This window comes from Pristiophorus japonicus, chromosome 4 (genome assembly GCF_044704955.1).
Source record: "Pristiophorus japonicus isolate sPriJap1 chromosome 4, sPriJap1.hap1, whole genome shotgun sequence".
Lineage (NCBI taxonomy): Eukaryota > Metazoa > Chordata > Chondrichthyes > Pristiophoridae > Pristiophorus > Pristiophorus japonicus.
In genome coordinates, this window is record NC_091980.1 from 275,912,505 (window position 1) to 275,939,944 (window position 27,440).

The window sequence follows — 27,440 nt, forward strand, 5'->3', positions numbered from 1 at the left end:
GGGAATATTATTTGAATGGGGAGAAATTACAACATGCTGTGGTGCAGAGGGACCTGGGGGTCCTTGTGCATGAATCCCAAAAGGTTAGTTTGCAGGTTTCTGCAGGTAATCAGGAAGGCGAATGGAATGTTGGCCTTCATTGCGAGAGGGATGGAGTACAAATGCAGGGAGGTCTTGCTGCAACTGTATAAGGTATTGGTAAGGCCGCACCTGGAGTACTGCGTGCAGTTTTGGTCACCTTACTTGAGGAAGGATATACTAGCTTTGGAAGGGGTACAGAGACGATTCACTCGGCTGATTCGGAGATGAGGGGGTTACCTTATGATGATAGATTGAGTAGACTGGGTCTTTACTCGTTGGCGTTCAGAAGGATGAGGGGTGATCTTATAGAAACATTTAAAATCATGAAAGGGATAGACAAGATAGAGGCAGAGAGGTTGTTTCCATTGGTAGGGGAGACTAGAACTAGGGGGCACAGCCTCAAAATACGGAGGAGCCAATTTAAAACCGAGTTGAGAAAGAATTTCTTCTCCCAGAGAGTTGTGAATCTCTGGAATTCTCTGCCCAAGGAAGCAGTTGAGGCTGGCTCATTGAATGTTTTCAAGTCAATGATAGATTTTTAACCAATAAGGGAATTAAGGGTTACGGGGAGAGGGCGGGTAAGTGGAGCTGAGACTACGACCAGATCAGCCATGATCTTATTGAATGGCGGAGCAGGCTCGAGGGGCTAGATGGCCTACTCCTGTTCCTAATTCTTATGTTCTTATGTTCTAATCTCATCACCCTAATCAAACCTAAGCTGAGTTTCGGTCTCTATATACTCTTCATCACAAAGATTGGATCCTTCCACCTTCAGAACATTGCCCGCCTCCATCACTACTGTAGTGTCCTTACACCTTACTATAGAATCACACGAGGCATGTACTGCAGACAAGGTCACGATGTGACCTGAAAATTTATTCCCAGGACCAAGAGGAGCCGATCCTGCGTGGGACCGCCCTTTATATACCTGGATGACCAGGTGAGGAGTGTCTCCCATAAGTTCACCCCCTGTGGTCAAGTTGTGCATTACTCAGGTGTATACAGTGTTGTTACATAAAGGTTCCAGTTATGTGAAGGTTACAAACATGACAACTACCTCAGCCCATCTGCTGCTAAAACCCTCATCCATGCCTTTATCACCACCAGACACACCTATTGCAATGCTCTTCTGGGAGGCCTCCCATCCTCCATAAAGTTCAACTCATTCAAACCTCTGTTGCCCATATCCTAACCCACGCCAAATTCCGCTCACCCATCATTCCTGTCCTCAAAGAACTAGATTGGCTCCTGGTTTTGTTCCATTGTAGAGTGTTCATAACTACAAGTAATACTCCATTTGTGGCTTAATCAATGGAAACTACTGTCTCACACTTGAATGTCCTGGCAGTAGAAATTCTAGCTATGGTGCAAGCAGCATCAGTATATCTGCCTGAAACCCTCCCACTGTTCCAGTAGTGCTATGCAACAACCTTATTAATACTTACTGGTAAGTTGCCTCCTTTATGACTGTGACAAGTTGTGCTGAAAAGTAAATTGCGCATACATAAGCATACTGTGTCCGTGGTGGTTTGTGCAAGTACTTTTGTTTAAAATAACAATTAATTTCTCCTCACAACTTTTCTTAGCAATGGAAGAAGCACCATATTAGTGGGTATTTGTGAAAATTGCTCCCTTGCCATTATATGGAAAGAATAACTGCTGGTGATGCATTACAAACAGTGTGGTTTATCAGCAGGAAGGTGAAAGGAAGCCCTGTATGTACAGATGTGCAAGCGGTCTATGATATAAATCAAGCATTATTAGCCCTTCTCCTCTAGCCAACCAGGGAATATGCAGAAATGGGAGATTGTCCATAGGTCCAAATTGCTGATGATGTGTTATGGACTGGATAGTAAGCCTCTGTGTTGCTACTTATTCAGTGCCATGTTCCAATAGAATTTCCAAAATACATTTGATTAGGTGCCACGTGAAAGGTTGTTAAGCAAGATAAGGGCTCATGGGGTCGGGGGTAATTTATTAGCATGGAGAGAGGATTGGTTAATGGGCAGAAAACAGAGAGTAGTGATAAAGGGGTCATTTTTGGATTGGCAGGCTGCGAGGATCAGTGCTTGAGCCTCAACTATTTACATTAATTTATATTAATGACTTGGATGAAGAGACTGAGGGCTCGATTTTTGGCTTTGTTGTGTTGGGGGCGATAATGGCGGTGGGACAGTCCAGTTTGCCCCCGGGAACAGTTTGTGCCCCAGTAAGTAACATTGGGCAGCTGGGCCCTGGGTCAGGGGCTGCTAAGGGAAGTGTTGTACACCTCTCTTTGGGTGTTAGCATGGAAAACTCCCGAACTAAAAAGCCGGGTTGGAGCGCTGCTAGCGAAGTCCTAAAACAAAATGCCTCAAACATTGCCCACACCACCACACCACAAATCGCTAAAAGAAAATAAAAGAAAAAACAATCACACTAACCTTAGGAGTCCATCACTTACCTCTCCGCTGTCAGTAACTTTGCACCGCCTGATTTCCCAGGTGATCAATGCGGGACGCGCTTTGAGGGTACGGGTCAGGCAAGAGTCAAAACTCGCTCCGGTGTCACAAGCAGGGGCGTTGCACACTGGTGCAGCTCTTCCGGGTGTTGCTGCTCCGTGCCACCGCAAAACCGGACCCGAGGATCGCTGCGAGACGCTGGAGGCTGACCACCCGGCCAGAATACCTCACCGCCGCCATTGCCGCCGCTCCATGATGGAATATAGAGCGGAGAGGAGATGAAAATCCATCCCTGAGTCTAATGTATCCAAGTTAGGTGGGAAAGTAAGCTGTGAGGACACACAGAGCCTGCAAAGGGATATAGATGGGTTAGAATCATAGAATGATTATAGCACAGAAGGAGGCCATTCAGCCCGTCGAGCCCATGCTCGTTCTCTGCAAGAGCACTTCAGCTAGTCCCACAACTCGCACTTTCCCCGTAGAGCTGAAAATGTTTCCATTCAGGTTCTTATCCAATTCCTTTTTGAAAGCCACAGTTGAATCTACCTCCCTCACCCTTTCAGGCAGTGCATCCCAGATCTTAACCACTGCGTAAAACAATGTTTCCTCATGTTGCTTTTGGTTCTTCTGCCAATGACCTTAAATCTGTGTCCTCTGGTTATCAACCCTTCTGCCAATGGGAACAGTTTCTCTCTATCTACTCTGTCGAGATCTCTCATGATTTTGAACAGGGCTATCAAATCTCCTCTCTACCTTCTCTGCTCTAAGGAGAACTGTCATATATTCAGCCAGCATTGTAACCCATGTATAAACTGACCTAAGTTGTACACCGTGAGAACACTGACCACTAGGTGGGAGACACTCCTAACCTGGACCTTCAGGTATAAAAGGGGAACCTCCACCCACCTTCATCACTTGAGTGCTAAGGAATAAAGGACAGGTCACAGACTGACCTCTCAAGCATGGGCCTCGTGTGCATTTATACTGTGTAGTAAGGACGTATCAATGGCGACAAGAAACTGGGATTTAAACCACGCGAGCATGGCCACTAGCAGAACAGACGAGAGGTACTGTGTTAAGGAATGGTTGGGACAGAGATTCAACATTGTTAAAGCAGCACACAGTTCTCCAGGCAGACAAGGGCAGTCAGGCATGCCCCAACATGTAGTCAAACCCAGAGGGGGAGTTCGACAGAGACAATGGCAAGCTGAACAGCGATTCACACCATTGCAAGGGACAATACGGCCAGTAATGGGGCCATCAACACCTGTTAATGGTGCACTCAAGGACAATAACAGGGGCAGTCAGGGACGATCGACTGGCAAGGGATCTTTTGTTTCAAACCGCAACTCATGCTGGAGGCATGGAGGCATACATTCAGCCGGAGTTTGCAGAGATGAGCAAAATACCTGCAGAAATTGCAGAAATGGACACTGCAGTTCAGCGAGTTCATGTGGAGCACGTATACAGTTCATACACCAGGACGCCACCGATAATGATGAAAGTGCTCCTCAATGGCATCCCAGTATCAATAGAGTTAGACACGGGTGCCAGCCAGTCCCTGATGGGTATCAAACAGTTCGAAAAGTTGTGGGCATCCAAGGCCAGGAGGCCAAAATTATCGCCTTTGGCGCACAGCTACGGACTTACACAAAGCAGATCATTCCGGTGCAGGCAGCGCCACGCTAGTCGTGACCCACAAAGATTCGGAGAACAGGTTGCCACTCTGGATTGTCCCAGGGGACGGTCCCGCACTATTGGGGAGGAGTTGGCTTGCTGTCATGAACTGGAAATGGGGCAATGTCAATGCAATTTCCTCTGTGGAGCGAGTATCATGCTCACAGGTCCTGGACAAATTTGACTCATTATTTCAACCCGGCATTGGCACTTTCATGGGGACCAAGGTAGTGATTCACATAAACCCGGACGCCAGACCAGTACACCACAAGGCCAGAGCGGGGACATACGTGATGCGGGAAAAGATAGAAGGCGAATTGGACCGCCTGTTGAGGGAAGGCATCATCTCGCCAGTCGAATTCAGTGACTGGGCAAGCCCGATTTAAGGCGGATGGGTTGGTCAGGATATGTGGCGATTACAAGGCCACCATCAATCTGGTGTCACTCCAAGACCAGTACCCGCTACCGAGAGCGGAGGACCTCTTTGCGACGCTATCCGGTGGCAAACTTTTTTCAAAATTGGACCTGACCTCAGCTTACATGACCCAGGAGCTGGCGAGTGAGTCGAAGAAGCTGACCACCATCACGACACACAAGGGGTTGTTTGAGTACAACAGATGTCCGTTCGGGATTCGCTCGGCCGCCGCGATCTTCCAACGAAATGTGGAAAGCCTCCTCAAGTCGATTCCAGGGACAGTGGTTTTTCAGGACGACATCCTCATTACGGGTTACGATACTGAAGAACACCTCCACAACCTGGAGGAGGTGCTACGCAGGCTGGACCGGGTAGGTCTACGACTGAAAAAGGCGAAGTGCATATTCCTAGCTCCAGAGGTAGAATTCCTGGGGATGAGGGTAGCAGCAGACGGGATCAGCCCTACTGCATCCAAGACGGAAGCGATCCAGAGAGCACCCAGACCCTGTAACACGACGGAGCTGCGTTCGTTCCTGGGGCTCCTGAACTATTTTGGTAACTTTCTTCCCAAATTGAGCACGCTGCTAGAGCCGCTACACGTGCTGCTATGCAAAGGTCACGAATGGGTCTGGGGGAACAGCCAGGAAAGGGCTTTTAATAGAGCACGCAATTTGTTATGTTCCAACAATCTGTTAACGCTATATGACCCATGTAAGAAACTTGTGTTAACGTGCGATGCATCGTCCTATGATGTCGGGTGTGTGTTGCAGCATGTCGATGCCAAGGGTCAGTTACAGCCGGTAGCTTATGCCTCCAGGAGTCTGTCACAGGCAGAAAGGGGCTACGGGATGGTAGAAAAGGAGGTGCTCGCATGTGTATATGCGGTAAAGAAAATGCACCAGTACCTGTTTGGCAGGAAATTTGAGCTGGAAACCGATCACAAACCCCTAACGTCCCTTTTGGCCGACAACAAGGCCATAAATGCAAACGCATCGGCCCGCATACAGAGGTGGGCACTCACGTTAGCTGCCTATGACGACACAATTCGGCACAGACCGGGCACCGAAAACTGCGCCAATGCACTCAGCAGGCTCCCACTAGCCACCACTGAGGGGGCTACCGAGCATGGTGCTGAGATGGTCATGGCTGTTGAAGCTTTCGGAAGCCAAGGCTCACCCGTGACAGCCCGTCAGATTAAAGTCTGGGACCACTGCTTGTCTTGATATATGTAAATGGCTTGGATGTGGGTGTACAAGGCACAATTTCAAAATTTGCAGATGACACAAAACTTGGAAGTATAGTGGAGGATAGTGATAGACTTCAAGAAGACATAGACAGGCTGGTGAAATGACAGGTAGGCAGACACATGCCGCAAACATGTGGATCAAACAAAAAGGAGGTTCAACAACCCCATGGAAGAAGCAGAGGAAGAACACGATATAGAGTTCACTCCACCACAGGTGACCGAACACCAGAACCAAAGGGAGGAGAGCCCAGTCACTGTGGGCAGTCCGGACAGGCCTGAGGCACTGCAAACAGCAGACACTCAGGCCAGCGCCCAACAACCGGAGCCCCAACTCAGGCACTCTACAAGGGAGCGTAAACCACCAGAGAGACTCAACCTGTGATCCCAATAAGACTTTGGGGGGGTAGGTGATGTCATATATTCAGCCAGCATTGTAACCCATGTATAAACTGACCTAAGTTGTACACCGTGAGAACACTGACCACTAGGTGGGAGACACTCCTAACCTGGACCTTCAGGTATAAAAGGGGAAGCTCCACCCACCTTCATCACTTGAGTGCTAAGGAATAAAGGACAGGTCACAGACTGACCTCTCAAGCATGGGCCTCGTGTGCATTTATACTGTGTAGTAAGGACGTATCAAGAACAATCCCAACTTCTCCAGTCTATCCATGTCACTGAAGTCCCTCATCCCCGGAACCATTCTTGTAAATTTTTTCTTCACCCTCTCTAAGGCCTTCACATCCTTCCTAAAGAATTGGACACAATATTCCAGTTGAAGCCGAACCAGTGTTTTATAAAGGTTCATCATAGATGACTTGCTTTTGTACTCCATGCCTCTATTTATGACGCCCAGGATCCCATATGCTTTTTTAACTGCTTTCTCAACCTGCCCTGCCATCTTCAATGATTTGTGCTCATATACCCACAGGTCTCTGTTCATACATCCCCTTTAGAATTGTCCCCTTTAGTTTATAGTGCCTCTACTTATTCTTCCTTTCAAAATTTATCACTTCGCACTTTTCTGCGTTAAATTTCATCTGCCATGTGTCTGTCTACCTGTCATTTCACCAGCCTGTTTATGTCTTCTTGAAGTCTATCACTATCCTCCACTATACTTCCAAGTTTTGTGTCATCTGCAAATTTTGAAATTGTGCCTTGTACACCCACATCCAAGCCATTTACATATATCAAGACAAGCAGTGGTCCTAGTACTGACCCCTGGAGAACACCACTGTATATCTTCCTCCAGTCCGAGAAACAACCGTTCACCACTACTCTCTGTTTCCTGTCATTTAGCCAATTTCATATTCGTGCTGCCAATGTCCCTTTTATTCCATGGGCTTCAACTTGGCTGGCAAGCCTATTATGTAGCACTTTATCAAATATCTTTTGGAAGTCCATGTACACATCAATGGCATTACCCTCATCAACCCTCTCTGTTGCCTCATCCAAAATCTCAATGAAGTTAGTTAAACACAATTTGCCTTTATCAATCTATGCTAGCTTTCCTTAAGTAATCCATACCTGTCCATGTGACTGTTAATTTTGCCCCGGATTATCGTTTCTAAAAGCTCCCCCACTACCAAGGTTAAACGGACTCGATGGGCCGAATGTCCTTCTTCCATGCTGTAACCATTCTATGATTCTAGGAAAGTGACTGGGCTATAGTTGCTGGGTTTATCCTTGCATCCTTTTTTGAACAAGGGTGTAAGATTTGCAATTCTCCAGTCCTCTGACACCAGCCCCATATCCAAGGAGTATTGGAGGATTATGACCAGTACCTATGCAATTTCTACCTTTACTTCCTTCAGCCTCCTAAGATGCATCCCATCCGGTCCTGGTAACTTACCTACTTTAAGTACAGCCAGCATTTCTAGTACATACCTTCTCCTTATCAGTTTTTATCCCATCCAGTATCTCAAATACCTCCTCTTTCACTGACTTTGGCAGTATCTTCTTCCTTGGTAAGGGTTAAGGGAGTAGGCAATAAGGTGGCAGATGGGGTGTAATGTGGGGAAATGTAAGGCTATTCACTTTGGTAGGAAGAATAGAAAAACAGTATTTTTTTTTGAATGGAGAGAAACTATTAAATGTTGGTGTTCAGAGAGATTTAAGTGTCCTCGTACAGGAATCACAGAAAGTTAACATGCAGGTACAGCAAGCCATTAGGAAGGCAAATGGCACACTGGCCTTTATCGCAAGGAGGTTGGAGTACAAGAGTAAGGAAGTCTTGCTACACTTGTACAGGGCTTCGGTAAGACTACACCTGGCGTACTGTGCACAGTCTTGGTCTCCTTATCTGGGGAATAGTATACTTGCCTTAGATGCGGTGCAACAAAGGTTCACTAGATTGATTTCTGAGATGAGAGGGTTGCCCTTTGAGGAGAAATTGAGTAGATTGAGTTTAGAAGAATGAGAGGTGATCTCAGTGAAACATATAAGATTCTGAGGGGGATTTACAGTGTAGATGCTGAGAGGTTGTTTCCCCTGGCTGGAGAGTCTCGAACTAGGGTGCATAGTCTTAGGATAAAGAGTAGGCCATTTAAGACTGAGATGAGGAGGAGTTTCTTCACTGAGGGTTGTGAATCTTTGGAATTCTCTACCTCAAAGGGCAGTGGATGCTGAATCATTGAGTATATACAAGGCTAAGATAGATTTTTGGACTCTAGGGGAATCAAGGTATATGGGGATCAGGCAGGGAAGTGGAGTTGAGGTTGAAGATCAGTCATGATCTTATTGAATGGTGGAGCAGGCTCAAAGGGCTGTATGGCCTACTTCTGCTCCTATTTCTTATATTCTTATGTAGAATTTGGTTCTTTGTAATTTCTTACTAATATGCATAAGCTACTGCCTGACTAAGTACATTTTGGTTGGATGAGTTATTTTATTCTTATGTGTTTTTGTGATTGAAGAAGACAAGAAACATATGTTTTGTCAAAACCATTTTCAGTGTTTCCCTTTGAAGTATCAGCAAGAACTGACTGCAAATGACAGTAGCAGTTTAATAGCAGATTCTCCACTGGAAGAGCAAATGAAAAGAAAGTTTAGTTTTTTTTTCTTCTCCCATAAAATGGCATTCAGTCTGTTCACCTCACTTTATAGTTCTGAGGTACATACTTAAAAGAAAAAAATAGGATGAGTTGCTCCATTATATTATTTCTGGGCAGTAGAGAAAAGATTGTTTTGACTCTCTGAGACACCCTGAGGATGTGAAAGGTGTGATATAAATGCAAGTTCCTTCTCTCTTTCTAAATGAAAGAAGTAAACGCAATTTCCAGCTGTGCTAAAAGCATTTAAAATGAATCTTTGTAAAGGTGCCATTTCAAAATCGTTAAGACACTTTAGGCTAGAAATTGGATCGCCCCTGAATTGGGAGCCGCTCCTGGTGCATTGCATGCTATGTGCACCTAATGAGGCCAACAGCAGGAGCACAGTAAATTAGCCTGTCAGCCGAGGTCTTTAGGTGAGTCCTGGCGGTGAGGCAATCAGGCGGGGATGGGGGTTGGGGTGTGTGCTGGGGCAAGCGCCGCTGTTAGGGGCCCACAGTTTTAATAATAATCAGGTAAGGAAACAAATGTTAAACTTGCCTTCTGGGTGGCAGCCCACAGTAGTCCCTTTAAGGACCACTGCTTCAGCTGCTGTACGTCTGAGAAAATTGGCCTCAGCATGCTGTGGTCAGTCACAAAGAAATTTTACAAAGGGACCTGCAATCTGCATTAGGCCCTTGATATGCATAAGCAGTGGGCCTAATGCCAGTTTCAGGCAGATGACTGCAGGGCGCCCTCACCAATATGACATGCAGACTGAGAGCATGCACGCCGCAAGCTATATTGGGTTCAGCATGCCTGTTTCTCGCTGTGCAATCAAATTTTCTAGGCCTTTAAATGAGTCCCATTGTCAAGCAGCGTATATAATTATTAAGAGATTGTTTGCATTGTTTCGTTCCATATTTGTTCTTTCTGTTTTCTTCATTAAAATATTGGCATTAATTAATTTTTTTGCCGAATGCTTATCTGTTTTACAGTGGTCAGTCCCAGCAATGATTGTTCGTTATTTGTCCATTTTGATATGTTTGTATATCCTTCGCCTTTACAGCTGAAATTTCTGCTATTTGTCAGAAGAAGGTAAGACCAGTTTGTAGTCTGGTGGAAAAGTTCCAGTGGATGTGGTTTTCGTCTTGTGGTTCATTGGTGTACTTCTGTCAGCTTATTCCATCGTGCAGTAGTTTTTGTTTGATCACCAGGCTGCATACTGTACTTATGCTGTAACATGCTTTCATGAATTTGCCAGTGTTTCAGGCAACTAAATAAAATTTTAAAATTCCAATGGTTTAACGGAGAGGAAGTGAACATAGAGCTGAATTATATTGCACCCACAGACCATAGCTGCCAGTGCCCAGGACACTGTTCTGCTAATTTATTCAGCAAAATAAAGTTACATTTCATGCAAGTGAATAAATATCATGGGGGAGCAATTCGCATTATTTCAGCAACACATTAGAGCCCCAGGCCACTGCGCAGCGACCTGTTTTTGCCCTTCAGCAAAAATTGGGTAACCACGCGAGGCCGCTGTGGGCGATGTTTGCGCCAGACTCATGCGTCGCGAACCGGGCTGCACTCCACTCGAGGGTGAAAAGTAATGGGGAGGTGCAAGCCGCCATTTTTTTTTGCCAACTTACCGATTGGGCCTTTCACGGACGATTTTGCGGGGTCCGTGCTGCGATGCTGTACCCAAGCACTCCGATTCTGTGTTGGGCAGCGGTCACGGCACCCCATTCCCCGATGGCATAGTGGTGGCCCCTCGCCCCACTGCAGAGCTCGCAGTGCCCCCTCCGCTTTAATGGAAAGGGAGGGCCCTATGCTCGTGCCAGCACTCCAAGGCGCTCCGCATAGTGCTGGAAAATTCACACGCTTACAGCCCTGGTCCCGCCCCGAGGGGAAGTGGAGCGCCCAACATTGTGCTCCACTTCCTCTCTGGGACGGTCACCCCAATTTCACGGCCAGGGCGGGACTTCCTTGCTGGGCGCAGCAAGTCCCGCCTCGCCTTGGTTCCCGCCCCAAACGGGGCGATACCGAAATTTGCCCCTCGTATATCTATTTAAATGTATTTGACACAGTTTTGGTGCCGAATGTCACAGAAACAATGGAGAAGAAACCAGTTCATATGGTACTTTACAAAATCAGGGACCATTTCTTTCCCAAAACAAGAAATGAAGAGGCATAGCATTTGAAAATAAAGCAACATCAACACAAGCTACTAAAACCTTGTTGGATAGTTGACCCATCAGCGTCAGCTCTGAATAAGTTTTTATTAAAATCATTTTTAATTATTGTTATCTGGGCAAATACTCCACTTCTCCACAGTGTAGAGTGCACCATGTCCGTCACGCCACTTAAAAAGTACTGTGATACAAACAAAAAGGCATATTAATGCAGATTGACCCTCCTTTTGCACTGTGGCCAATAGGAGCTGGGCAGGATAGGTCTTTATTGTTTCTACTGTGGCAATAAAACCCAAAAATTTATCCATCATGTAATACTAATATAATTCAGCCCTTGGCTTTAGATTTTTTGGATATGAACAATACAACTCAAAAGTTACATTATTTTAAATTTTTTTATATTTCTAACATTTGAAATTCATTTTACATCTGTCCGCTATATATTGCTTGAAGCATTGTAATTCGTAACTGCAATAAAATGTAAATAATTTAAAAAAAATGCCAATATACTTACATCGTGGCTGATTGTACATACACTGTGCATCTGAAGAAACCAGATGTGCAATCTTCATCGAGCTGAACCAGTCACATTTATGCTTTTCATATGGCTTCTTGATGTTTCAGTCCTTTTGGTTTCAGTATTTACCATATTAGTTTGTCTTGCAGAATGGAAACTTATTCCTTTGCTATACCCGGTTTGTAGGATACTAAAATAAAATAACAATGACTTCAGCCAGAAAAGAGAAAAAATTCTGCATTATGTTGAAAAGAATTATTAGCTTTCTTCTGCATCATCTTTACTTCAGCAATATTTTGGCAACAGAAGTCTAATTGCTGGTGTGTTTTATGAGCCAGTAGTTTATTTAAAATCATTGAAGTTTACGGCAAAGAAGGAGGCCATTCGGCCCATTCTGGCTGTGCTGGAATTTAGTTAAATTGAATGGTGAATCTTTTTGAGAGGTTAATTGGATTTGAAAAACAATTTTCTTTAGTTCAGTTTCCATTTAGAAACAGCCTTCGATTTCCATAATTTTATGGAAGTAATACTTTGCTTCAGTTACAGTAACATGTGAACTGTTTCTGCAGGCATACACTACAAATCCTGCCAGGTGCAATTAGTTGTCCTGGATGAATAACTACCATTTATGACAAAGAAGAAAGAATCATAGAAAAATGCACAGTTCTACAAAAATGCGTGTTACTAGTTTAAAAGCATACTGTAAATGCTATGCAAAGGCTACTTGGTTTTAGACTAACCGTTCCCCCCCACCCCCCCAAAAAAAAGCTTTCCATTGCTGTATTTTCCCATTTTTAAACAATACATCAGAAATGTAAATTACAATCTTCCCTTCCAAAAAACAAAGTTTTCATTGGCATATTTTGCAAAACGATTTTGAAATATGATATTGGAGAAAGTACTCAAGAGAAAAACAAAATTAATTGATCTTATGTCATGAAAGCATAATTTTAAATTTAATTTCAAGCATACTCAATAAATTTAATTTTAAGGAGACCAGTTTGTTTAGTTTTTCTAAAGTAACTTTTTGATGAGACATTTTCAATTTAATCATTATGTATAGATTTATTTATGCATTAGAATGATTGAGTGCATTAGCCACAATGGCAGAATTTGTTTCAGTTGCTGCTTAATGTTATTCAACATCAAAGAGATGCAGTTACTACTATTGTGTCTTTAAGAGAAAGGAATTTAATACCCATGAGATGTGTCTGACGACCACAGGCATTTTCTCTGAAGTATTCTCCTGATTGTTTTTAGTATTTGCTTATCCATTATGTTTGGGTACAGAATAGTCACAAATAGCGGATATTATGCCTCAGTATATAATTTCAGTTTCTTAAAGTCTCAACACTTTTAAGTCATCATGAAGATGTTGACCGAGAATCAGCAAGTTATTTGAATACCTAATCATATATAATAAGGGTTATTAATTGTTTCTTTAAATTTTTAATAGGTGCTATAGTAATTTCCAAAGTTCATATTAATTATATTTATTTTTGGAAAATTAATAATGACTCTGGTGCAAAAAATGGAAATATTATTTTATATTAATGTTGCTGCTATTTTTCTGGGCTACATAATGTATTAACTCCCCCTGCACCATAGGGCAGCTACAATGTGGAAAATCTGTTGCTTGCCGATACTCCAGTCTTTTAGTGCTCCCAACAACTACTAGTGGCATAAATTTATTAAAATCCTTCCCTTGATACAGCCATCACAGTCCACCTAATTGTTACGTCATCTTAAAAAAGACACATCAATGCTGTTATTGAATGACTAAAGGAGCTATGTGAAAATGGAACAGTTTAACTTTCCCTGCAGTTTTCCTTTTCTCTCTGTGGGGAAATGCGGAGTCTTTAATAACATCCCCCTAAGTAGAGAATTTTGCTGTAGGACAAATTGCAGCAATGTAATTTCTGTGTAGCTACCACTTTGTCATATGACACATTGGTATACCAATATATGTGCTACTGGAACAATTGATAATTTTTTCTTCAAGGCAAAAATTTTTATTATTTTTGTATTGAGTGGATGTTTTCCATTTCTACGGGGTGGGGGTGGGGGGTGGGGGCGGGGGAGAGGTAGAGTAGATTTCATTTGATTATTATTTGTTGTACAGTTGTTGTTTTTCTCTATCTGTTGCAAATAATGCAAAGGAAATCTTTCCTCCTATACGTCATAATGTACGTAAATGTTTTTTTATACTGCTTTACTTCTCAGATAATTTGTATTGTTTTACTCCAGATGTGTGATCAACGATTAATATCAGCTTTGAACTAAATGTTTCTAAATATCTCATGTAATTTGACATTGCTAAGATAGGTAAAACTGAAGGAGATTCAGACTTTTTAAAAATAGGAGCCAAATCTAGCACAAGGGAGACATTGCCCTCTGACAATGTAGTTGTTTATTGGCAGGAGATTAGAGCTTTTTATAAATTGTAGAAACAGTCAGTTCTACTAAGATTAAATGAGCAAACTACAGGTAGTTTGGATGAATTAGATGGCCATGGGCCATCTGGTAGACAAGATTTTTTTATTTAGCCATAACTGTCACCATAAGGTTTAGAGAGACTTTCTCTTGGTGATATAATAGAAATGGTCCATGACAAGCCTTTTATTTTTCCCATCCCTTCGGTGCCATTAGTAAGGAGCTATGACCAGAAAATACGCATGTGACAATACAGCAGGTTCTCCAAACGGGTAGGTCAATAATGTTGCTGATCCACTGTCCAACATCCCGTGTAATGTGCTGACTTTGTCAACTGCTTCCTGCAGTTTAACCGGAATTCAGTTCGGAATGGGAAACAATTTCAGCCATGTGTTTGATTTGGTGTTGAAAAGGGGAGAAAAAGTATTTCAAAAACACAGATTGATTAAATGTTCTGTTCATCAACTCAGCAATGCCCATCACTGGGTGTTAAGTACATAAAAAAAAAAGGAATAGACTTGATAGCCCTAATTCTTATGTTAAGCCTGTTAAGCAGAGTTACATGTTTCAACATATTTGATAATGCCTTGGGGAAGAGATGGAATAATTAATTTAGAATGTACCAGTACCAATGCCCACCAATAACTAAACCTGCACATCCAGCAACAATCCAGTCAGCTGATGTCATTTATAAGTACACACCAGAACTTAGCCGTTCACTGAGATTTCTATGTTGGGAGCCTTATGGTCACTTGGTGATCTCTATTCAGGACCAGAAAAGATACCGATCAGGATTCTTCTCAAGTTCATTTTATTTAGGTGAAATGGGGAAGGAACTTTCAGTAAACTTTAAATATAGAAACATAGAAATTTACAGTGCAGAAGGAGGCCATTTCGGCCCATCGTGTCTGTGCCGGCCAACAAAGAGCTGCATGGCCCTTGGTCAGCAGCCCTAAAGGTTACATACAAACCCATGAACAATATTGGAAAGGCAAAGAGCACCCAGCCCAACCAGTCCGCCCCACAACACTGCAACATCCTTTATACTAAAAACATCTACACTCCACCCCAACTGGAGCCATGTGATCTCCTGGGAGAGGCAAAAACCGGATTAAAAACCCAAGCCAATTTAGGGAGAAAAAAATCTGGGAAAATTCCTCTCCGACCCATCCAGGCGATCAAAACTAGTCCAGGAGATCACCCTGGCCGTGTTCTATTCCCTTCTACTTACCATTTTATCTGCGCCGATCGACAAAAGGTCGTCTAGTCTAATCCCAATTACCAGCTCTATAACCCATTATCCTGCAGGTTACGGCACTTTAGTAAGTGCCCATCCAACCATCTCTTAAAAGTGGTGAGGGTTTCTGCATCCACCACTCTTCCAGGCAGCGAGTTCCAGATCCCCACAACCCTCTGTGTAAAGAAGCCCCCCCCCTCAAATCCCCTCTAAACCTTCCACTAACCACCTTAAAACTATGCCCCCTCGTAATAGCCCCCTTCACCAATGGAAATAGACCCCTAATATCCACTATGTCCAGCCCATTCAATATTTTGCACACCTCGATGAGATCTCCTCTCAACCTTCTCTGTTCCAATGAGAACAAACCCAGCCTATCCAATCTGTCCTCATAACTAAGATTCTCCATTCCAGCCAGCATCCTAGTAAATCTCTTCTGCACCTTCTCTAGTGCAATCATGTCCTTCCTATAATACGGTGACCAGAACTGCACGCAGTACTCCAGCTGTGGCCTAACCAAAGTATTATACAATTTAAGCATAACCTCCTTACTCTTGTATTCTATCCCTCGGCCAATAAACGCAAGCATTTCGTATGCCTTCTTAACCATCTTATCCACCTGGCCTGCTACTTTCAGGGATCTGTAGACAAGCACTCCAAGGTCCCTTTGTTCATCTACACTATTAAGTGGCCTACTGTTTAATGTGTATACCCTTTCCTTATTAGCCCTCCCAAAGTGCATCACCTCACACTTCTCTGAATTAAATTTTATTTGCCACTGCTCTGCCCACCTGACCAGTAGATTGATATCCATGACTTTCCTCTTCATTATCAACCACACAGCCAATCTTAGTGTTGTCCTGCAACATTTTTTTTTTACCTTAGCAAGGTGAAGGGAGAAGGTCACTTAATAGTGAGAATATTACTACACTTGTGTTTAGAATTAAGTGGCAGATAGTTTTAAATTGAACCTCACAAATACTTCAATTTTCGACTGAGACAACCTTTTAGTTGAGGGAGTGGGCTGTGATGTCAATGCTAATTTATAGGTTGAATCCAAACCTAGGAGCATAATGTATGGGGTGTTCCTTTACCTCTAGATGAGGAAAATTAGGTGGCTGAGCTGGAAACAGACCTGACTCATCACACACGCTAACTTAAAAGCCAAGTACTGCGGATGCTGGAAATCTGAAATAAAAACAAAGTGCTGGAAACACTCAACAGGTCAGGCATCATCTGTGGAGCAAGAAGCAGAGCTAACTTTTCAGGTCGATGACCTTTCATCAGAACTAAATTGTCCTGAAACGTTAACTGTTTCTCTCCACAGATGTTGCCTGACCTGTTGAGTGTTTCCAGCACTTTGTTTTTATTACATGCACTAACTTGGTTAGGTTTGCCATCTGGCCAGTTTCTGAATGGGCTGTCTGGAAATTTCTAAAATATAACTAACAGGAAAAGTACAAGCAGATATTCATTTTGTTAAGGTTGTCCATGATGTTTCACCAACAGCAAAGAAAATATTCAAACCCCTCCAAAGCTGTTGGTCACTCCATCATGATCCGCACATTGGGGCTGCATGGAAGTTTAACGCTTGGCAACATCCCAGAAAATGTTTTCTAGTAATAAAAATTAGAACTTGAAGTTTGTTTAATTAACATGATGGTTTTGCTCCTCCTAAGAATTGTAGCTCACACGTTAGGAGAGCCGTTGTGACCTGCTTCTCGGCAGGATGTTGTGGTCATCATGGAAACAGGCCAGTGCGCTACTGCAAAAGGTGTCACTACAACCACCACAGCAGCGAGATTGGTGCTGCAGCAGAGACTCACCTTTACCAGACTTCACCCCCTCCTATGAACACCAGAGAGTGTGGTGCGGAGGAACTGGTGTGTACTGTGGAATCAGTAGTCAGGTAATCAACAATAATAATCCTTAAAAATAGATCTTCCTGAAGATATATTGTAATGGCTGTTTATATACTGTGCTGCATCTGTAATGGCGAACCATGGTTATATAAAATAATAGGCTCAACTCTTGTAGGAAATACATTCCATGCATTATAATGAATCAGTTTTAAAAGCTACAGTTTTGCTATTCAGTATCAGACATTTGGCTTTTACTTTTGGCTTCAGCTGCCGAGACCCTAAGCTCTGGAATTCCCTCCCTAAACCTCTCTACCTGTCTACCCCTCTCTCCTCCTTTAAGATCCTCCTTAAAACCTGAAAGTGGAAGTAAGTCCTCCTCGATTCCGAGGGACTGCCTATGATGATGATGAAAACCTACTTCTTTGACCAAGCGTTTGTTCACCTGTCCTAATATCTCCTTATGTGGCTTGGTGCCAAATTTTGTTTGATGATGTACCTGTGAAGCCCCTTGGGATGTTTTGCTATGTTACTCAGAGAATCATAGAAATTTACAGCATGGAAGGAGGCCATTTTGGCCCATTGTGTCTGCGCCGGCCGAAAATGAGCTATTTAGCCTAATCCCATGTTCCAGCTCTTGGTTTGTAGCCTTGTAGATTACGGCACTTCAAGTGCATATACAAGTACTTTTTAAAAGTGGTGAGGGTTTCTGCGTCTACCACCCTTTCAGGCAGTGAGTTCCATCTCCCCACAACCCTCAGGGTGAAAAGATTTCCCCTCAAATCCACTTTAAACCTCCTACCAAATACTTTAAATCTATGCCCCCTGGGTATTGACCCTTCTGCTAAGGGAAATGGGTCCTTCCTATCAACCCTATCTAGGCCCCTCATAATGTTATATACTTCAATAAGGTCTCCCCTCAGTCTCCTCTGTTCCAAAGAAAACAAAACCAGCCAATCCAATCTTTCCTCATAGCTAAAATTCACCAGTCCAGGCAACGTCCTCGTAAATCTCCTCTGGACCCTCTCTAGTGCAATCACACCTTTCCTGTAATGTGGTGACCAGAACTGCATGCAGTGCTCTAGCTGTGGCCGAAATAGTATTTTGTACAGTTCAAGCCTAACCTCCCTGCTCTTGTATTCTGTGCCTCGGCTAATAAAGGCAAGTATTCCGTATGTCTTCTTAACCACCTTATCTACTTGTCCTGCTACCTTCAGAGATCTGTGGACATGCACTCCAAGGTCCCTTTGTTTCTCTACACTTGTCAGTGTCCTACCATTTAATGTGTATTCTCTTGCCTTGCTTTCTTCTTCATTATCAACCATACAGCTGATTTTTGTATCATCTGCAAACTTCTTAAACATACCCCTACATACAAGTCTAAATCATTGATATATACAGGTGTAGCGTACAAAATCCGGAGGTCCGGAATCGGGACTCCGGACCGATTGGTGGCAGGGTCGTCCGGAATCCGGACCCTGCCGACCTCGATGTGCCGCCACTGCCCGACCTCGGGCCTCGCCGCCACCGCCCGCTCTCGGGCCTCACCCCACTGGCCTGTCCGAACACTTCCTCTGTGACGGGGCCGCTTCGGTGGGGCCCCGCCCGAACATCTTCACGGCGGCGAGGCCCCGCGCGAACAACTCCACGGTGGCGACACGAACAGCTCATCGATGAGCGCACACCCCCCCCCCCCCCCCCCCCACACGATGTTCCGAAATCCGGAAATATACGAACGTGGGCTTGGGTGTTTACGGATTCGTGACATCAGAAAGACGTTCCAAAATCCGGCAAAACGGAAAATCCGGAACGGCCTCGGTCCCGAGGGTTCCGGATTCGGAATGCTGCACCTGTACTACAAAAAGCAAGGGACCCAGTATTGAACCCTGTGGAACCCCACTGGAAATAGCCTTACAGTCACAAAACCACCCATCAATCATTACCCTTTGCCTCCTGCCTCTGAGCCAATTTTGGATCCAACTTGCTACTTTGCCTTACATCCCATGGGATTTTACTTTTGTGACCAGTCTGCCTTGTGGGACCTTATCAAAAGTCTTGCTAAAATCCATATACATTACATCAAATGCACTACCCTCATTGACCCTTGTTAACTCCTCAAAAAATTCAATCAAGTTAGTCCTGAACAAATCCATGCTGACTGTCCACAATTAATCCGTGCCTTTCTAAATGAAGATTTATCCTGTCATACTTGGTCTGAACCTTTAGGATATTCTTCTTGAATGCCTCCCACTGCCCTGTCACTAATTTACCTTCCAGTAGCTGTATCCAGTCCACCTTGGCTAAGTCACCTCAGCTTAGTAGATGAATTTGCAGATGACACTAAACTGGGTGGTGGTGTGAGCTGTGAGGAGGACGCTAGGAGGCTGCAAGATGACTTGGACAGGTTAGGTGAGTGGGCAAATGCATGGCAGATGCAGTATAATGTGGATAAATGTGAGGTTATCCACTTTGGGGGCAAAAACACAAAGACAGAATATTATCTGAATGGCGGCAGATTAGGAAAAGGGGAGGTGCAACGAGACCTTGGTGTCATGGTTCATCAGACATTGAAAGTTGGCATACAGGTACAGCAGGCGGTGAAGAAGGCAAATGGTATGTTGACCTTCATAGCTAGGGGATTTGAGTATAGGAGTAGGGAGGTCTTACTGCAGTTGTACAGGGCCTTGGTGAGGCCTCACCTGGAATATTGTGTTCAGTTTTGATCTCCTAATGTGAGGAAGGACATTCTTGCTATTGAGGGAGTGCAGCGAAGGTTCACTCGACTGATTTCAGAGATGGCAGGACTGACATATGAGGAGAGACTGGATCAACTTGGCCTTTATACATTGGAGTTTAGAAGGATGAGAGGGGATCTCATAGAAACATATAAGATTCTGACGGGACGGGACAGATTAGATGCAGGTAGAATGTTCCCGATGTTGGGGAAGTCCAGAACCAGGGGACAGTCTTAGGATAAGGGGTAGGCCATTTAGGACTGAGATGAGGAGAAACTTCTTCACTCAGAGAGTTGTTAACCTGTGGAATTCCCTGTCGCAGAGAGTTGTTGATGCCAGTTCATTGGATATATTCAAGAGGGAGTAAGATATGGCCCTCACAGCTAAGGGGATCAAGGGGTATGGAGAGAAAGCAGTGAAGGGGTACTGAGGGAATGATCAGCCATGATCTTATTGATCGGTGCAGGCTCCGAATGGCCTACTCCTGCACCTATTTTCTATGTTTCTATATTCACGAGCAATCTTTAAAACTCGTTGGTAATTAAAAACTCCATTGCAGCTAGCCAATATTTAAAGAGATGAAAAACTGTATTACTTTCTTAAAGTTCTTTGAAATCAGTAGTTATTTTCTACACAGTCATGGCTTCTAATTTACAAAATTATACCAGCAATATTTCAGAAACCTAGTTTACACTTTATGGCATCATATATTTTAGTGACATATATTTTAATTATTTTTTTCTTTTAGCCTCTTTTAGAAAATGCCAAATGCCAGTTAAGTACCTCCAGTTGACTGAATGGCCAGGGTCAGAAACTTATTTTGTCGGGAACTCCTAAAGAAATATTCCCATATAGCTGGGAAAGTGACCTTTTGACTTGTTCAATATGTTGCCATTACTGATTTAACATTTGGTTCTATAGGTTGAACCTCCCTTATCCAGAACCATCCCTTGTCCGGAACCATTCCCGGTCACTGGGTGGCGCGTGTGCAAAACTCCCAACATAAACAAATTAAAGTCCTTTTTCGCTGCTGACTCCCGCAATCACTGGCCTGACCCCGCGATCCCCCACCCCCCCCATTATCTCTCTGCCGGACTCCCAGCACCAAGCCAACCAGCCCGATATCCCCTTGCTCAGTACCTGTACCATCCAATTTAACGTGACCACCCCTCGTCTGGAAAAATCTCTTATCCAGAACATGCCAGGTCCCTTGGGTTCCGAATAAGGGAGGTTCAACCTGTACAACTAAGGGAATGAACGAATGGGACAGTTGGGATTAAAATAAAGTTGTTGAAAGGACTTTATTTTTTTTAGAGTTGGTGCTGAATCAGATATGATTGTATTATTATTTGCAAAATGATTATTTTTTTTAGCAGTTGCATCTTTGCTTGTTTTTACTTTAGTTTGCTAAAGGAAGCTGAATATTACGCAGAGCAGCGGGAGTTTGAATTAAATCGAAGAAGACAAATGGGCCTGTCCTTATCCCATCATTCATTGGACAATATGGATTATGATAACAAGGATGATGATAAAAATGATCAACGCCTATTGAGTCAATTTGGAATCTGGGTTTTGGTAAATAAATAAAATGATAATTTTAATGTGATGTTTATATGTATATATTGGAACAAACCTAGTGCATGGAAGATAATGAATGCCTGCAAGTGCATTAGAAGATGATAATGATATTTAGGAGTTCAGATAATGTAACTAGTTTTCTGAAGTGCAATAATCTTAATTTTAAGGGTATTATCCTATTTCGAATGCTTGTCACTGTTGTGGTGTGATCACTTGCGGCAGCCATGCATATTGTAATGTTACTGATTTCACTGAAATGATCTTATTATTGATAACAAGACCTCAGGAGAGAGGCAGCTGCATTGGCTGCTGGTATGATTATACTGCAGCCACTGTGCAACTGACTTGTTAGACAATTCTATATCATCTTTAAATAATTTCATTAACATTCAAGGCCAATGAGCAGAGGTTTCTGTATACATTTAGGAATGCAGGTAGAGAATGTTGCTTTCTCTCCCCTGAGCCGCATGAGCGAGTAAGATAGTTCTGCTGCCCCCGCGCACCCCCCCCCCTTCCCACTCCCTCCCCAGTACTGCATTGCTAAACACTGTACAGCATTTTAAGCTGTGTATTTAACAAACTTTAAGTCATTGTAAAATCCACTTTTTTTCATTCCTATGTTTACCTAAAATATGTTTACCATTGAAATGTTACTTTGGGGCAAATTTCTGTCTTCATTGTGGGGGCAGTAATATAGCAGAAAGGAATGGATTAAAAATTGGACCAGATCAACAAAAGGTGGGTGATCCACTTGCCAGATTTCTGCCCATGCGGTGAAGATGAAAATTTGCCCCAATAAGTCACATGAATTATTCATGCAAAACCTCTATGTTTACTTCTTTTACTGTGCAGGTCAGTCTTTGCACCCCAAGTGAAAACACACCTACCGAAAGTTTAGCCAGGTTGGTCAGCATGATGTTTCAGTGGTTTCATTCCACTGCGTACATGCTTGACGATGAAGTGGGGAGCCTGGTGGAAAAGCTCAAGCCTCAGTTTGTCACCAAATGGTTGAAGACTGTTTGTGATGTTCGATTTGATGTTATGGTCATGTGTCTTCTTCCAAAACCTATGGAGTTTGCAAGAGTAAGTCTTTTTTTTAAACCTGACAACATAGAAAATTGCAAATGTATGTCGCGTCGGTAAAAAAAAACCAGGACAAATCCAACCCGGTTAATTACCGCCCCATCACCTTTCCTCCATCATAAGGTCTGAAATGTTCAATTCCATTCTCAACTCCTCAGGTAATGAAGCAGTCTATGCCCGCATGCAGCAAGACCCGAACAACATCCAGGCTTGGGCTGATAAGTGGCAAGTAATATTCGTGCCGCACAAGTGTCCGGCAATGATGATTTCCAAGAGCATAACCACCTCCCCATATCATTCAGTGGTATTACTAACGGCAGTCCCCCACCATCAACATCCTTGGGGTCATCATTGACTAGAAACTGAACTGGACCAGCCACCAAAATGCCATGGCAACTAGAGCTGGCTAGTGTCTGGGTAATCTGCAGTGAGTGACTCCCCAAAGCCTTTCTTCCACCTACAAGGCACAAGTCAGGAGTGTGATGGAATACTCTCCACTTGCCTGGATGAGTGCAGCTCCAACAACACTCAAGAAGCTCCAGGAAAAAACAGCCTGTTTGATTGCCACCCTCTTCACCACCTTAAACATTCACTGTGATTGTAGTGTATGCTGTCTACAAGATGCACTGCAGCAATTCGCTTCTTCGGCAGCACCTTCCAAATCTGCGACCTCTACCACCTAGAAAGGCAAGGCAAGCAGATGCATGGCAACCCTATCACCTACAAGTTCCCCTCCCAAGTAACACACCATCCTGATTTGTATATATATTGCTGTTTCTGCCTTGTCGCTGGGTCAAAATTGGAACTCCCTCCCTAACAGCACTGTGGATGTACCTTCACCACATGAACTGCAGCAGTTCAAAAGGAAGGCCCACCTGTGTCTCCTCAAGGACAGCTAGGTATGGGCAATAAATGCATGCCTTGCCACTGATGCCCACATTCTGAGAATGAACAAAAGAAACAAATTATTAACCTGTAATACTGTACATTTTAAGATGTTAAGTTTGCAAAGTACAATTTTTCTGAGTTTGAAATCAGTTAATGTTTATTATATCTTTTGATGAAATAAAATGCAATGCTAATTACAACTAGGTTATATTTAATTTTGGGTTACTAAGAATGCTAAACCTGAGAGTGGTAGCACAGGCTCGTGCTGAGCATACACAGGTTAACTGTACTATAACGGGTGCATTGCAGCATTCTGCCTTTAACTCCAGTATAAGAATGCATAATCCACTTTGAGCAAGACAGTTGATTAAGTAAAATAAAAGAGTAATCATCAGAAATTCACAGAACATGAGAGAGAAAGATAGATTTTTCAGCTAATTCCAAGATTAAAGGCAGGTTTGTGTTGTATGTGCACATGCACTGAGAACTGCATTGAAGATGTCCAAAATTAATTCATGTATGACATTGTAAGATGGAACCCTTACTGGTCAACAAAGAGTGAGATATAGACGTCTTCAGCATATTATTTGTGCTTGAACCCATGTCCCAAAAGTCAGAATTCTAATTTATTATAACTTGTTCTATAACATTCATTTGGACATGGTAAAATATGTAAAATGCTTTAATCTGCTCAACATGCAGGATTTACAAACAAAATAAACTTGCTTTAGTACATAAGAAATAGGAGCAGGAGTAGACCATTTGGCCCCTCGAGCCTGCTCTGCCATTCAATAAGATCATGGCTGATCTGATCTTGGCCTCAACTCCACTTTCTCGCCTATTCCTCAAAACCTTTGAATCCCCTGTAGTTCAAAAATCTGTCCATCTCCATCTTGAATATATTCAATGTCTCAGCTTCTCATCTAATAAGAACATAAGAAATAGAAGCCGGTGAAGGCCAGTTAGCCCCTCGAGCCTGCTCCGTCATTCAGTAAGATCATGTCTGATCAGATCTTGGCCTCAACTCCACTTTCCTGCCCGCTCCATAAACCTTGACTCCCTTATCATTCAAACATCTGTCTATCTCTACCTTAAATATATTCAATGACACAGCCTCAGCAGCTCTCTTGGGTAGAGAATTCCAAAGATTCACAACCTCTGAGAGAAGAAATTCCTCTTCATCTCTGTTTTAAATGTGCAACCCCTTATTCTGAAACTATGCTCTCTAGTTCGAGATGCCCCCACGAGGGGAAACATCCTCTCTGCATCTACCCTGGCCAGCCCTCTCAGAATCTTTTATGTTTCAATAAGATCACCTCTCATTCTTCGAAACTTCAATAAGTATAGGCCCAACCTGCTCAATCTTGCTTCATAAGACAATCCCTTCATCTCAGGAATCAACGTAGTAAACCTGCTCTGAATGGCCTCTAATGCAAGTATATCCCTCCTTGAATAAGGAGATCAAAACTGTACGCAGTACTCTAGGTGTGGTCTCACCAATGCCCCATACAGTTGTAGCAAGACTTTCCTACTTTTATACTGCATCCCCCTTGCAATAAAGGCCAACATTCCCTTTGCTTGCCTAATTACTTGCATGCTAACTTTTTGGTGTTTCATGTACAAGGACCCCCAGATCCCTCTGTACCGCAGCATTTTGTAGTCTCCATTTATTTTAACAACCAAAGTGAATAACCTGACATTTTCCCACATTATACTACATCTGCCAAATTTTTGCCCAGTCACTTAACCGATCTAGGGCTCAGTTTTCCCCAGTGCCATTTTTTGCTGTATTTCAAGAGTTACTCCCGTTTTTTTTGGCCCCGATTACTCCAAAAAAATAACTTTCAAGTTTCCCCGTTCTCATTTTTAAATTTGGTGCCGCGCAGCCTGTCCTTTACCTTCGGGGTGGGGGGGTGCGGTTGTGGAGCCTAATGTCTGTGCCAAAAAAAGGAGGCTCCCCCTTCAGCGCATGCGCGGAAAGAAAATGAAGCTTTTTACGTGACTGCTATGGACGCGCAGGCCCAGTTCAGCTCCCAGTCTGCATTTGGCCATTTTTAAAAAGCCAGTTGTGTGTGAGAACTTTGAGTGCTGTGAGAACTTTAATTCTCAGTGAAAAAAAATCGGAGCTGCAATATGCAACACTGCTCAAGAATTTCTCACAGGATGAAGTAGAGACACTAGTTACTGTAATTGAGGCCAGATGGCATGAGCTGGACACCAGTAGAGGTCACATAAAAGTTTCACCAAAAGAAGAAACGCTGGAACCAACTTGCAGAAGATTACTGTGCAGTGGTGACCACCCCGAGGTCTGGAGGACAGTGCAAAAAGAAGTGGCAGGACATTGGTCAAGTCGTTAGTGTAAGTAATGTTTTCATTTATTCACTGGAATTGCAATTGTCAATGTGACCATCTGTATGTCCCAACCAGCAGAAAGACACCCTCTCTAAAAAGTTATATTTTCATCTTTACAGATGAAGGTGGCACACAACAAAAGAGAACAGGAGGAGCCCCAGCAAATCTGCACCCACTGACACACTTAGAAGACAGGGTCGCTGCTTTGATGGGTCCTGCCTGGAGAAAAGCAACCACCACTGCACAAGCTGGGCCCACACTCGAAGGAGAGGGTATATTCTACAAATTCCACATTCTGGCTTTGCTAAAAGTCAAGTACTGCGCGGGCTAGTTCATGGGAATGTCTTCTCTCCATCAGCTTCGATTGAAGCAATGTGCTATCATTCATCATGGTCCTTCAAATAAGCCTGCTGCCTGCGCTGTGTGGGCCTACTCATGCCACCCTGCCCCCTCCTCTGCTGTTAACCATTTGTCAGTTCTGTTATATTTTGCAGAACTTGAGGCCAACCCTGACGAGGCTGAAGCTGATGCAGAAGAAGAATCAGACACGGACAAGCCTGAAGAGGAGAACATCTTCCAATCCCACCTTCCAGACCAAGAGCATGGGGGGGAGGGGGAGGAGGAAGCCCACATTGTTCTACTCACTCTGGAGGAGATGCAGGTGCCGCCCATTGAGGTGCCAGGGCCTTTCCTGAGTGGTACGATTGTTGGGCCACTCCATGGTTTCACACAGTCCGAAGCTGCGGGCCCCAGTGGGATGCAGGGAGCCACACCCAGGGTGAGGAGAGGAAGGCGAGCTCAACCGTACACTCCTGAGGTGCAGGATCTAACAGATGTGGTTCAGATGATGGCACTGAGTGCAGAGAGCATTAACCTTACGTGATCACTCCTGGACACCATCAGTGGGATGGGTGATGAAGTATAGGGACTGTTGGACGAAGTAACAACATTCTCACGAGGAATGGGAACACTGTCTGCGCACATGAGGGAGGGAATGTCGCAGCTAGTTGAGACACTGTTGGAGCACATGAGGGAGGGAATGTCGAAGGTAGCTGCTGCAATAAGGGAACATGCCCAGACCCTGTGATTAAGAAAGGGAAGATAGACTATAAAACTAAACTATCAAAAAATATAAAAACAGGTAGCAAGAGTTTCTGTAGATATATAAAAAGGAAAAGAGTGGCCAGGGAATTAGTAATGGGGATCTTGGAGATGGCAGAAACTCTGAACAAATATTTTGTATCAGTCTTTATGGTAGAGGACACTAACAATATCCCAATAGTGAATAGTGAAGGGCTATAGGTGGGGGGGGGAGGAACTTAACACAATCACAATCACAAAGGAGGTGGTACTCAGTAAGATAATGGGACTAAAGGCAGATAAATCCCCTGGACCTGATGGCTTGCATCCTAGGGTCTTAAGAGAAGTAGCAGCAGGGATAGTGATGCACTGGTTGTAATTTACCAAAATTCCTTGGATTCTGGGGAGGTCCAGCAGATTGGAAAACTGCAAATGTACCGCCCCTATTTAAAAAAGGAGGCAGACAAAAAGCAGGAAACTATAGACCAGTTAGCCTGACATCTGTGGTTGGGAAAATGTTGGAGTCCATTATTAAAGAAGCAGTAGCAGGACATTTGGAAAAGCATAATTCGGTCAGGCAGAATCAGCATGGAT

The 27,440-nt window shown here is 43.6% G+C and overlaps 1 protein-coding gene and 1 long non-coding RNA gene across 3 annotated transcripts in view; one reads left to right on the forward strand and one right to left on the reverse strand.

Moving 5' to 3' along the window:
* The window catches only part of LOC139263438 (uncharacterized), a 33,713-nt gene extending 31,117 nt beyond the window's left edge, over positions 1-2,596 (reverse strand). For both annotated transcript variants that reach the window (XR_011593147.1, XR_011593146.1), the window contains exons 1-2: positions 2,525-2,596; positions 1,527-1,563 (exon numbers count right to left, since the gene is read on the reverse strand). This is a non-coding gene — a long non-coding RNA (uncharacterized lncRNA). The remainder of the gene's footprint in view (positions 1-1,526; positions 1,564-2,524) is intronic.
* The window catches only part of LOC139263437 (protein unc-79 homolog), a 253,255-nt gene that overhangs the window by 67,257 nt on the left and 158,558 nt on the right, over positions 1-27,440 (forward strand). The window contains exons 11-14 of the mRNA XM_070879516.1: positions 9,959-9,987; positions 16,951-17,180; positions 21,269-21,440; positions 22,296-22,526. Coding sequence (XP_070735617.1) covers positions 9,959-9,987; positions 16,951-17,180; positions 21,269-21,440; positions 22,296-22,526 — 662 coding nt within the window. The remainder of the gene's footprint in view (positions 1-9,958; positions 9,988-16,950; positions 17,181-21,268; positions 21,441-22,295; positions 22,527-27,440) is intronic.